This window comes from Myotis daubentonii, chromosome X, assembly GCF_963259705.1.
Source record: "Myotis daubentonii chromosome X, mMyoDau2.1, whole genome shotgun sequence".
In the NCBI taxonomy this organism is placed as follows: domain Eukaryota; kingdom Metazoa; phylum Chordata; class Mammalia; order Chiroptera; family Vespertilionidae; genus Myotis; species Myotis daubentonii.
Window position 1 is genome coordinate 91,389,740 of NC_081861.1, and position 11,605 is coordinate 91,401,344.

The 11,605-nt window shown below is 51.0% G+C and overlaps 1 protein-coding gene across 1 annotated transcript in view; it reads right to left on the reverse strand.

Annotated features, from left to right (window-relative positions):
- Positions 1-11,388, reverse strand: part of NALF2 (NALCN channel auxiliary factor 2) — a 34,629-nt gene extending 23,241 nt beyond the window's left edge. Inside the window, exon 1 of the mRNA XM_059679636.1 lies at positions 9,579-11,388. Coding sequence (XP_059535619.1) covers positions 9,579-10,439 — 861 coding nt within the window. The 5' untranslated portion in view covers positions 10,440-11,388. The remainder of the gene's footprint in view (positions 1-9,578) is intronic.
- Between the last annotated feature and the right edge of the window lie 217 nt (positions 11,389-11,605).

Here is an 11,605-nt window from a genome sequence, read left to right on the forward strand (position 1 = left end):
GATGATTATACAACAGTGCAAATGTAGTTCATGCCACTGGATTTATACACTTAAGAGTGGTTAAAGTCCCAAAATCCTCAACAAAATCTTAGCAAATCGGATCCAGCAGTACATCAGAAAGATCATACACCATGACCAAGTAGGATTTATCCCAGGGATGCAAGGATGGTACAATATCCGCAAATCAATAAACGTGATACATCACATAAACAAATTGAAAGAAAAAAACCACATGGTCATATCAATTGATGCAGAAAAAGCATTTGACAAAATTCAACACCCATTTTTGATAAAAACTCTCAGCAAGGTGGGAGTAGAAGGATCATACCTCAACATAATAAAAGCCATATATGACAGGTCCACAGCCAACATCATACTCAATGGACAAAAACTAACACCATTTCCCCTAAGAACAGGAACAAGACAGGGATGCCCCCTCTCACCACTCCTGTTCAACATAGTACTGGAAGTGTTAGCCATTGCAATTCGGCAAGAAGAAGAAATAAAAGGCATCCAAACTGGAAAAGAGGAAGTAAAACTGTCCTTATTTGCAGACGACATGATATTATACATACAAAACCCTAGAGATTCCATCAAAAAGCTACTAGACTTAATACATGAATTTGGCAATGTAGCAGGATACAAAATTAACCCCAAGAAATCTGAGGCATTTCTATACACCAATAGTGAACTTTCAGAAAGAGAGATTATAAAAACAATCCCGTTTACCATTGCACCAAAAAAATTAAGCTACCTAGGAATAAACTTAACTAAAGAGGTAAAAGACCTCGACTCAGAAAACTACAGGACGTTGAAAAAAGATATAGAGGAAGACATAAACAGATTGAAGAACATACCGTGTTCATGTATTGGTAGAATCAACATCATTAAAATGCCCATACTACCCAAAGCAATCTATAAATTCAACACACTTCCCATTAAAATACCAACAGCATACTTCAGAGATCTAGAACGAACTTTCCAAAAATTCATCTGGAATAAAAAAAGACCCCGAATAGCTGCAGCAATCCTGAAAAAGAACAAAGTAGGTGGGATCTCAATACCAGATATCAAGTTGTATTACAAAGCCACTGTTCTCAAAAGTGCCTGGTACTGGCACAAGAATAGGCATATAGATCAATGGAATAGAATAGAGAGCCCAGAAATCGGCCCGAACCAATATGCTCAATTAATATTTGACAAAGGAGGCAAGAACATACAATGGAGCCAAGATAGTCTCTTCAATAAATGGTGTTGGGAAAATTGGACAGATATATGCAAGAAAATGAAACTAGACCACAAACTTACACCATACACAAAAATAAACTCAAAATGGATAAAGGACTTAAATGTACGACAGGATACCATAAAAATTCTAGAAGAATCCAAAGGCAAGAAAATCTCAGACATATGCCGAAGCAATTTCTTCACTGATACAGTTCCTAGGGCACTTGAAACTAAAGAAAAAATGAACAAATGGGACTACATCAAAATAAAAAGCTTCTGCAAAGCAAAAGAAACCATCAACAAAACAACGAGAAAACCCACTATGTGGGAAAACATATTTGCCAATGACATATCTGATAAGGGCCTAATCTCCAAAATTTATAGGGAACTCATACAACTTAACAAAAGGAAGATAAACAATCCAATCAAAAAATGGGCAAAGGACCTAAATAGACACCTTTCAAAAGAGGACATTCAGAAAGCCAAGAGACATATGAAAACATGCTCAAAGTCACTAATCATCCGAGAGATGCAAATCAAAACAGCAATGAGGTACCATCTCACACCTGTCAGACTGGCTATCATCAACAAATCAACAAACGACAAGTGCTGGAGAGGATGTGGAGAAAAAGGAACACTTGTGCACTGCTGGTGGGAATGCAGACTGGTGCAGCCACTATGGAAGACAGTATGGAGTTTCCTCAACAAACTAAAAATGGAACTCCCATTTGACCCAGTGATCCCACTTTTAGGAATATATCCCAAGAAACCAGAAACACCAATCAGAAAGGATATATGCACCCCTATGTTCATAGCAGCACAACTCACCATAGCTAAGATCTGGAAACAGCCTAAGTGCCCATCAGTAGATGAATGGATTAGAAAACTGTGGTACATCTACACGATGGAATACTATGCTGCTGTAAAAAGGAAGGAACTCTTACCATTTGCAACGTCATGGATGGAACTGGAGAGCATTATGCTAAGTGAAATAAGCCAGTCAATAAAGGAAAAATACCACATGATCTCACTCATTCATGGACAATAGAGACCATTATAAACTTTTGAACAATAATAGATACAGAGGCAGAGCTGCCTCAAACAGATTGTCAAACTGCAGCGGGAAGGCCGGGGAGGGTTGGGGGGCAGGAGGTAGTGGGGTAAGAGATCAACTAAAGGAGTTAAAAGAAAAAAAAAGAGTTGTTAAAGTGGTAAATTTTATATGTATATTTTACCACAATAAAAAACTAAAAATATTATATATCTATATCTCTGTATCTTTCATATGTGCCACAAAAGACATAATACACTATAACATTAAGAGTGTTGCTGCGACCTTTTTTCAGTTGTACTTCTATTTTCCAAAGTTTCTCAAAGACCTTTTTTTATTATAAAAAAGACTCTGAGACTATAATAATTCTGAAGGATTAACATGGAAATTTTAGTTGAGTTCAATACTAAGCAGACAGGTTCACCTTTCACAAACCAGCCAGATGGCCATACTATCTTCTGAAAACCAAACAAAAAGACAGGAAATAATGGTACCTCTACCACTACCACATGTCCCTCTCCAGGCAAAACTTGGTGAGTTGGTACTTCCTTTTACCCCCAAGAGAAGCATAGCCATCCAAGACCAGGGCTCACTTAAACCCTGGCATGGGAACTAGGTGCCCAAAGCCCAGGCCAGGCCTAATCAGGCTGTGGGGTGACAAGTGTCACTCTTTCCTCTTTCAGCTCTCCCACCCAGCAGGTGGACGTGGCTCAGGCTTGCACTAGGCCTGCCTAGGGGACCTTCGTTTCTCCTGCCCCAGTTGATCCTTCTAGCAGATTGAGGCTGAGACTATAACAGATACCTTCTCTCTAGGGAAGAGGAGCCCAGCTTCTCCTATCTCATTTGCAGAGTCTGCAGAAAAAAAGAGGTAGTAAATATTCCCCTTCCTCATGCCTTCCTCCATCACCATCCTAGAAGGATACTGGTGATTGGCACTGGGTCTCAAAGACATGAGACTAGGGTATTGAACAAAGAGGATATTGGTGGGTCCCCATTCTCTGTCTGAAATGCTCCAGGGGCCCCCTACAAGCTATCAAAATGCCCTGCCGGACGGCACCTGCCGACAGTTCAGCTTTTTGCCCCAGTCTTTCAGGAGCCAGCCGGGCATTGATTGCCTTGGACAGTTGGAGGAGATTATTAACATTTTTATACATGTGTGCACTGGGGAAAGAACAGACAGACCTGGTTGTGTATCCCAGTCTTCCCACCTTTTAGCTATGTGGCCTGGGTAGGTCACGTTTCCTCACTGAGCTTCAGCTTCCTCACTTGCAACATGGGGATAATTATAGGACCATTGTCAGAATAAAATGAGTTCATGGACACATGCAAAGGCCCTGGCATCTCCTAGGCACATTGTGGGTCAAAAGCTTGCTGTTTCCTTTCCCCCTTCCCTTTTCTTACTCCCTTCTTCTCTGGTGCCAGCCTACCCAGCCTTCTGGCCCAGAGACTTGTGGTTTAGATTCCAGCTCCTTTCTCCAGAATCCACTCAAGCAGCCCTGGAATGGATTATATCACTCCATAATAACTACTTCCCTTTCCAGGGCCAGCTTCAGCTTACCTGGTTCCCTCGCTCTCTCTTCTAACAACCTGCCTGGCTCAAGGTGTCCAAAATTCAGGCTTTTCTGAACCCCCTCTTATGCCCACAAAGAAAAGTCTAGTCCAGTGTCCCTGGCCATCTGCACATACACTGGTCTGCATAACCATAGGAATATTCATTCATTACATGCCTGTTCCCCAGAGATCTCCCAGGTCAGCATCAGAGTACAAAGCCCATATTAGTCTAGATCCCTGTATGGCTTATAATGCACTCTCTCACACTCATGATGAGTTTGGAGATCCCTGACCCTCCTTTAATCTCACCCCCACCCACTGTCTTCCCTTTCCTCACTCCCTACCCCCACTGTGTTCAGTAGACTTCCAGCCAGGCCATGAGATTGGGTGGGAGGCTGCTAGGCTCCCTTCCTCCTTTTAATCCCCCTACCCGCACCTCCAGAAGATACCAGGTATCCTTCTCGGAAGTTCCCATTGCTATGGTGACTATAGTAGTTAAGAACCAGCCTGTGGGAAGGATGGTAAGTGGCAATGAAGAAGACTGCATGTCTGTGTGAGTCTATGTGGCTAAGTGTACGTGTATGCATGCATGTATGTCTGCCCTAAGTGGGGAAGAGAGAAGGGAGGGAAGAAAAAAGCAGAGAGAGAGGGAGGAGGGATAAAAGGGACAGGAAGAGAGGGGACCAGAGGATGAAAGGGGGGCAGGAGGAGGGATGGGGAAAGGGAGGTTAAGCGTGAGTGGGATATGAGGGATGCCAGGGGTAAGGAGGCATGTAGGTGTCAAGGGAAAGAGGTGCAGTGCCAGGAAAGTTGGGGGTAAGGGCTTGTGGTAAGGTTGGGATGGGTGTGAGGAAGAGGTGGGAGATGAAAGGAGTGGAGAGGGAGGGGAAATGGGAAAGGGCAGGGATGGGGGATGGAAGGAATAACAATTGTGAAGAGTGGGGGTAGGAGGAGTGTAGGTGTAGGGGTAAGGACTAGAGACTGAGATGTGGGATGTGGTTTGGATTTAAACGAGGCATGTGCCCCGCTGGCCACAAGTTTGACATGCTTGTCTAGGGTGATCTTTGAGTAGAAGATTAGGAAGGTTGTGGGGTCACTGGTATGTGGATGGGAGGTATTGAGTGTGGGTGAAAATTTAAGAGAAATATGAGGGGTAATAGTGGGGGGTCAGGATTGGGTCAGATGCCTGGAGAGGCATGGGTAGCATGGGGCCACTTTCCCAGTCCCTTGTTTGACCCACTGTATCCTTGTCTGAGCTATAAACATTGCTTCTTTTCTGTCCTTGCACCTTCTAGAAAACCCAAGGCTCAAATTCCTGGGCAGTAGGCTTCTGTGAATCTGGAGGGCCCTCCCCACAGGAGGCTTTGCCATGGTCCCCAGGAGGCAGCTTCTTGACTGCCGCCCCCTTCCTCCACCCCCAAACAGGGACCAGGGCACCTTCTCTGCCCACAAGAACCCTGGGTTGGGGAGGCTTACTGTGGGTACTAGTCCCCTCCTGTGAGCTTGGGTGACAAGAGGGACCACTGGCCAACTTGGGACGCCTGCTCTTTGCCCAGCACCCTGAGCCCCCTGCTCTCAGCACCAGCGTTAGCCCAGAAGTCCTGCTTGGCAGGAAAGCTGTGGCACATCAGAGAAGAGAGGAAGGCAGTGAGGCAGAAACAGCTGCCAGCCAGAGTGGAGGAAGAGCAGGGCCCCAAAGGGTATGGACAGAAGGCAAGGCACTGGATCTGGCAGACCCTCCCTACTGTGTGTGTGGGTGTTAGGCTTCCTGCCCCTTCCCATTCAGTGCTGGTGTTCATGGAGCAGGCTCAGCTCATGGGCCTTAACTCGGCTGAAACAGACCTCAGAGGTCACTTAGTCCAACTATCTCCATCATCTGGAATTAGAGTTATTTCCACAGCATTTCTTCCAGGGGTCTGACTGAATTAGGCTAGACATTTCCTAGAGAATAGGAGCTCACCTCCCCCTAACACAGTCTGGTCCCTCTTTGAAGAAAAAATACCTGTTAACTGAGTAACTCTGCTGTGCCTAGGTACCATTGTGGACTTCTCATTAATAATGACCTCACAGGGTTGAGATTCATTTTACAGATGAGAAAAGTGAGGCTTTGAGGAAAAAAGTCCCTAGCTCAAGGTCACATAGATAATAAATGAAAGAGCAGGGTCTGAACCCAGGACTTTCTAACTACGAAGTGCCCCTGGGGCTAAGTGGGACATGCCTCTTCTTTTGCACCATGGCAATTCTTCAGAGGTTTGAAAGCAGAAACCACAGCCTTCTGAGTGTCCTCTTCTCCAGGTGAAACAGCTTCTTCAACTTTGTCCAGGAGAACATGGGTTCCAGCCTCCTCTAGACCTGCTCAGTGTATGACCCAGAACCAAACACATGGTCTTCCAGGTGGGTTTGGGCCAGTTCAGAACAGAGTAGAACTATCACATCCTTCCTTGGCACTAACCTTTACTGTTGTCATCAAATGACTGGTAAGAAAGCTGAGAACTATCCTTCTCTTGAGTTTCCCCTCTTGGATCAGAGCTATGACAGAAGAAGCCAGAGATTTTTCCTATCTCCACCACTCCCCTCAACCCCTGAATGAGAGAAGGGAAGGACAGAGGTGGGGGAAGAGGCAATCAGAACCAGGCAGGGGCATGGCAGGGCTGGGAGGATGGAGAGCTGTGGGAAGTGAGGTGGCTGTCCAGTAACCCTAGGCAGGGCCAGAAGGGCCAAGGAGATGGAGAGGTAAGTGTTTTGGGTGTGCATAAGGAGATTAGGGGGTGGAGCATGGCCCCTGGGATTGGGAGAGGCCAGGGTGGAGATAGGCATGGCCTGCCTCAGTTAACATAGCCCTGCTGTGTGAGAGGAAGTAAGTCTCACATTAAGGAATGTTGCAACTGGTACTAAATTGGGAGGTGTCACAAGCAGCAGCAGTGAGGACAGGTATGATTTGTGGGGCCCTGTGGGGCCCAAAATAGGGGCAGACATTGCAAAGGGAGAGAAGAGGCTTTCTGGGGGCTTCCCAGGAAAGATCTGACTGAGACACTTAAGTCAGGGTCCCAGGGATGGGGGTCACCTGGCCCTGAAGCAGGTTCAGACTTGGCTTCCAGAAGTAGAGGAAGCCTCCTCATCCTGGCCTGGGGCTGTGGGCCCTCTACCCCGGAGAAGCTTTAAGGATGGTCATCATCTCCAAGGGATCCCATTTGGGGTAAGAGCTGAACAGGTAGGCTTGGAGCCTGGGGGTAGGATCAGGGATCGGCAGAAAAGGCCTGGGATATAAGTGGTGTGATAAGGTGAAGAGAAAGGGGCTGCAGGAAAAAGGAGTGCCCATAATACAGCCAGAATCAAGAGCCCTTTAGGTCTAGGCCTCAGTTGAGGGAGAGAGCATTGGAAAGGGGTGGGAAAGACAGGAAGAAAGCTATAGAGCTGGCACTGCCCTCCTGGCACAGCAGGCAGCAAGAGAGCAGGCAGAGTTCGCTTGAGAGGGAGAGCGAGAGAGGGAGAGCAACAGCGACAGACAAGGAGAAATAGCAGAGGAGGGAGCACCCTGGCCATTGGGAACTTGATGGGAGACACTGGAAAAAACATGGGCTTAGCAACAGAGCATGTGAGTTGGAGGCCTGGCACTCCTGCTCATTAGCTGAGAAACCTTAGGGCAAGCTGCTTGATCCCCCTGCACCTCAGTTTCCTCATCTGTGAAATGGGGATAATGGTGCTGGTATTACCAGTCTCCTTGGGCACTTGTGATCTCATAATATATGGGAGAACGATGTTGGATGTTATATTATTATTTTAAAATACGATCAGCTACCTCTCTTCCTACTTGAATCTCACACAAAAGACTCAGAATGTGGGCAGAGCAAGGATTATCCCTGTTTTACAACTGAGCAAATGAAAGCTTAAAGTGAAGTGACATGCCTAAGGTCACTCTGTTAACAAGTGGTAGAGGCTGATAAGGCCTAAATCCTGGAGATCAGTGGTCTTTCTCCTATACCAAACTGCCTGGTAAAAATAATCAACATGAGTGATTATTATATACTGTGGGATCAGACACAGCTTGAAGCTAACTATAACATGGGGATAACCCATGAGAAAGTTGTGGCATGGTCTCTCATTCATCCTGGTGATTGAAGAAAAGGAAAGGTTGGGGCCACGGGGTTGAATTGAGGGCCACAAAAGACACACATTCTATATTCCTTCTACTATTAGATCATATCCATCTATTCCCACTGAGTATATGTATGTCTCTATCTCTTTATGACAAAATGTGTCCTTCATGTGATAGGACTTCTGCCTTTGTGTTTCTAACATGGTGGGGAGATGTACATGTGGGTGTCTGCTTCTATGGCACTGTTTGGTGTGACAAACTCTCTATATCTGTGTGACTTTGCCTGGGGTAGTGGTGGTGGTGTATGACTGTGTGTGTGTGTGTGTGTGTGTGTGTGTATGTGTGTACACCTTTAAGAAATGAAATATCTCATTTGGTAGTGTGAGTGAGACAGTGAGTCAGCTGAGGCTGAGGGAGGCGGGAGAAAGATAGGTAGGTTACGAGAAAACGGAAAAGGAGAATGAGAAAGTGAAGTCAGAAGCAAGGAGCTACCCCTTTCCTACCCAACCATAGAAGGAGCCCACCAAGAGCATAGAATCCTACTGAAGTCCACAGGGGTCACATTGGATGGAAAGGGGCACTTTCTGACCCTCTCTAAAGCCTTGGTAGGAGACAAGCTAGACTAAGAGGCAACCATCTCCCTTTACAGCTCCCAGTCTCTCTCCCACTCCCCCCAGTCCTTGCTTGAGGATGGGTGAGGCAACCACCCCACCCTATCTCCTTATAACTTGACCCTTTGACCTTGCTGTTCTCTTTCCTCCCAAAGGCAGACCACCTGGCCAGGTTGAGCCAACAAAGCAGTAGCATGATGTCACCAATGTTTCCAGCCCCCATACACCTACTGCCCAGAACTACCCTGCTGAGGGTCAAGAAGTTTCTCAACTCAGCTCTGCCCTAGGCAGGCCCATTCTGCAGCAGCGTCGCCTCTCCTCTGGATTCCTGTTCCCATAAGCCAGAAAGCCAGCTGTCCCCCCTCTGCCACCCCAGGGCGCTGGGAAAGCACTGGGAGCTTGGTAATGCACCAACCTTCAGTGTCCCTCCCACAAGTCGTTGTGCTGTTTCCAGCTCCTTTTGTCAGGGAAGAGGAGTTGGCAAGGAGATTCTCCTTGGGAGAAGACAGGCTCCGCCTACCTAGGTTCTGACAGGCCACCTCAGGTCACATAAGGTCAACAGTGTGTTGTGCCCCACCAGCAGGGGTACCCCTCCTCTAGCCCATTCCCAGGGCCCAAAGGATGAGGGCTAGGTTGCCAAATATTCTTCTTTCCACCTTTGGCCTTCCCCCCCCCCGCACCAGCCACTCCCAAGACTTTCAATTCCAGCCCAGGAAAGAGGGTACCTATGGCTGAAGATGGAGGCCAGATCCCTCTTCCACCCCTTTGCCAGACAAGGGCCCCAAGACCCCTCCCTCCTCAAGCGGGGCGGGGCGCCAGGAGGCCCCAGTCAGACCTTGCCCAAACCTGGAATTAATAGAAGTTGGCCAGGTGGTGACCTGACCTGAATCCCTGAGGCTCCTCCAGGGCGGGTTCCAAAGCAGAGCTTGAAAGGTAGGGGTATTGGGAGGAGGTGTGGTGGGCAGAGGGGGAGACCTCCTTTTTTTTTTTCTCGGCCCACCCCCACTGCTCCCACCTCATGGCCACGGATGCCAGTCCCTACCTTACAGCCTTTTGTGCAGGACCGAATTGAGTACTCTTCCGCCTGTAAGTATTTATGCAGCACGAGGTCGAACTCGTCATATTTTTCCTGAGCATGTCGGTCAAGCCGCTGGTACGCCTCGATACAGTTGCTACACACCTCCCAGGCCCCGGAGCCCGGGCTGGCCACTATGGCCAGCAGGTCCCCCAGCAGGGTGTCCAGGCTGCAGTCCAGGCTGTCGGGGCGGTCCATGCCCAGCAGCAAGTCCCAGACCGTGTAGGTGTCGCAAAAGGAGAGAGTGAAGTTCCGAAAGTGGCCTTTGAGCAAGTTTTTTTGGGCGGAGGGGAACTCGGCCGGAGCACGGGAAGGGGAGTCAGGGGGCCGCAGAGGTGGGGCTGGGGTAGTCGGTTCGAAAAATCTCTGCAAAGATTGAAATTTGGTGCAAGCTGCGTCCAGCCCCGTGGGCTCTGGGATGCCGCTGCAGTCCAACCCGGGACCAGCGGAGGGGGCGGCTTTGGTCAGGTTGCTGTATCGGGGACCGCAGGTGCCTGGGGGCGCACTGGGCTCGCCGGGCGGCGGCAGCAGTGGCAGCACCGCACGAGGAGGGACTGGCTGCCGCTCACGGTTGGTCCCCCAGGGTGGCCGCATGGCGCTGCTCAGCTCCCTGGCCCGGGGCCGGGCCCCCGCGCACAGCCACAGATGGTCAGCGAGCAGCACGGTGAAGAAGAGCAGGGACGCCAGGGATAGTCGCCATCGCTGCGCCCGCTCGGAATCGGCGCAAGGTTTGTCGCTCGGCCTGGGAGCCCAGCAGCAGCAGCAGCAGCAGCAGATAGTCAGCGCGGCGGCGTCTTTTCCGGGCCACATCCAAGCGCCCCTGAACATATTTCAGGGGGGTCCGGGCTGGAGAAAGCAGGCAGGCACGAGGCCGGACGGCCGTCTCGGGCGAGCGAGCGGACTGCCCGCCGCTCCGCGTTCCTCGGCGCCGTCCAGGTTCTACCTCGGGGGCTGCATGGTGAGGCAGGCCGGCCGGCCCGGGGCCCCACTCAGGCCGGAGTCGCGGAGCGCTCTTGTGTCGTCCCCGCGCCCCTCCCGCGCTCCCTCGCTTGTAGCCCGGGCGCGGCCGCCCGGCCCGCTAGGCGCTGCCTGGCGTCCCGGCGGGGGGCGGTGCGGGGCACTGAGGCGGTGGCGGCTGCGGCGGCAGCGCCGCGCTCTTCATAGTGTCGGGCCCCTCAGCTGCCTTCTGCTCCGTGACACTCCACTCGGGGCCGGCGGCAGCCCTCCTCACACTCCGCTCTGGCCGTCTCGGCTGGGCTCGGCGCACCTCTGCGCCCCTCAGCGCCGCCGTGCGGGCCCAGTCGCCGCGTTTCGCTCCGCTCGCTCTCCCCGCGCTGCTCTGCTCCCGCCCGTCCGCCCGCGCTGATCCGCTCCGCTCCCTGCCTCTCTCGCGCCCTCCTAGGCCCGCCGGTCGGCCCGCTGCCCGGCCCTTCGGGATTCGCTCTCGCTCTGGCCGTTCGCCGGTGCCGGTCCTGGGCCGGCTCTGCTCTGGCTGCTCACAGGCTGCTCTCGGAGTTCCGGCTCCGGCGGGCCACCTGGCTCCCAGCAGCGCCACAGGCGCCGGACGCGGACGCAGACGCGGACGCGGACGCTGGGCTTTACTTAGAGCGCTTCTTGCTTCCGCCTCTCGTTCGAACCGCTGAGGTGGCCGCCAAGCGGCACGGCCCCTGGTTCCCGCTGGCCATGCCCCCTCAGTCTGTCGCCATCTTCCGCTGTGAGGAGAACACCTTGAGAGCCTGTGTGCGAGTGTGTTTGGTGGGGAGCGGGGCGGAGAAAGAGGCACGAAGAGGAGGAGGGAACGGGACTGGGGCCCCGACTGCGCCTGCGCCTTAGGACTCTTCTCTCCCCCCTCCCGCCCCCCAGCTCCCGCTGGCCACAGTCTGTGCTGTTTGGGGATGTTTCCAGTCCACCCCCAACTCCATTCACTTCAGTGCCTCCGTTCATCCACCCGCGTGCACCCGCCACACGCTGAGTCCCAGGTCCTGGCGCTCCCC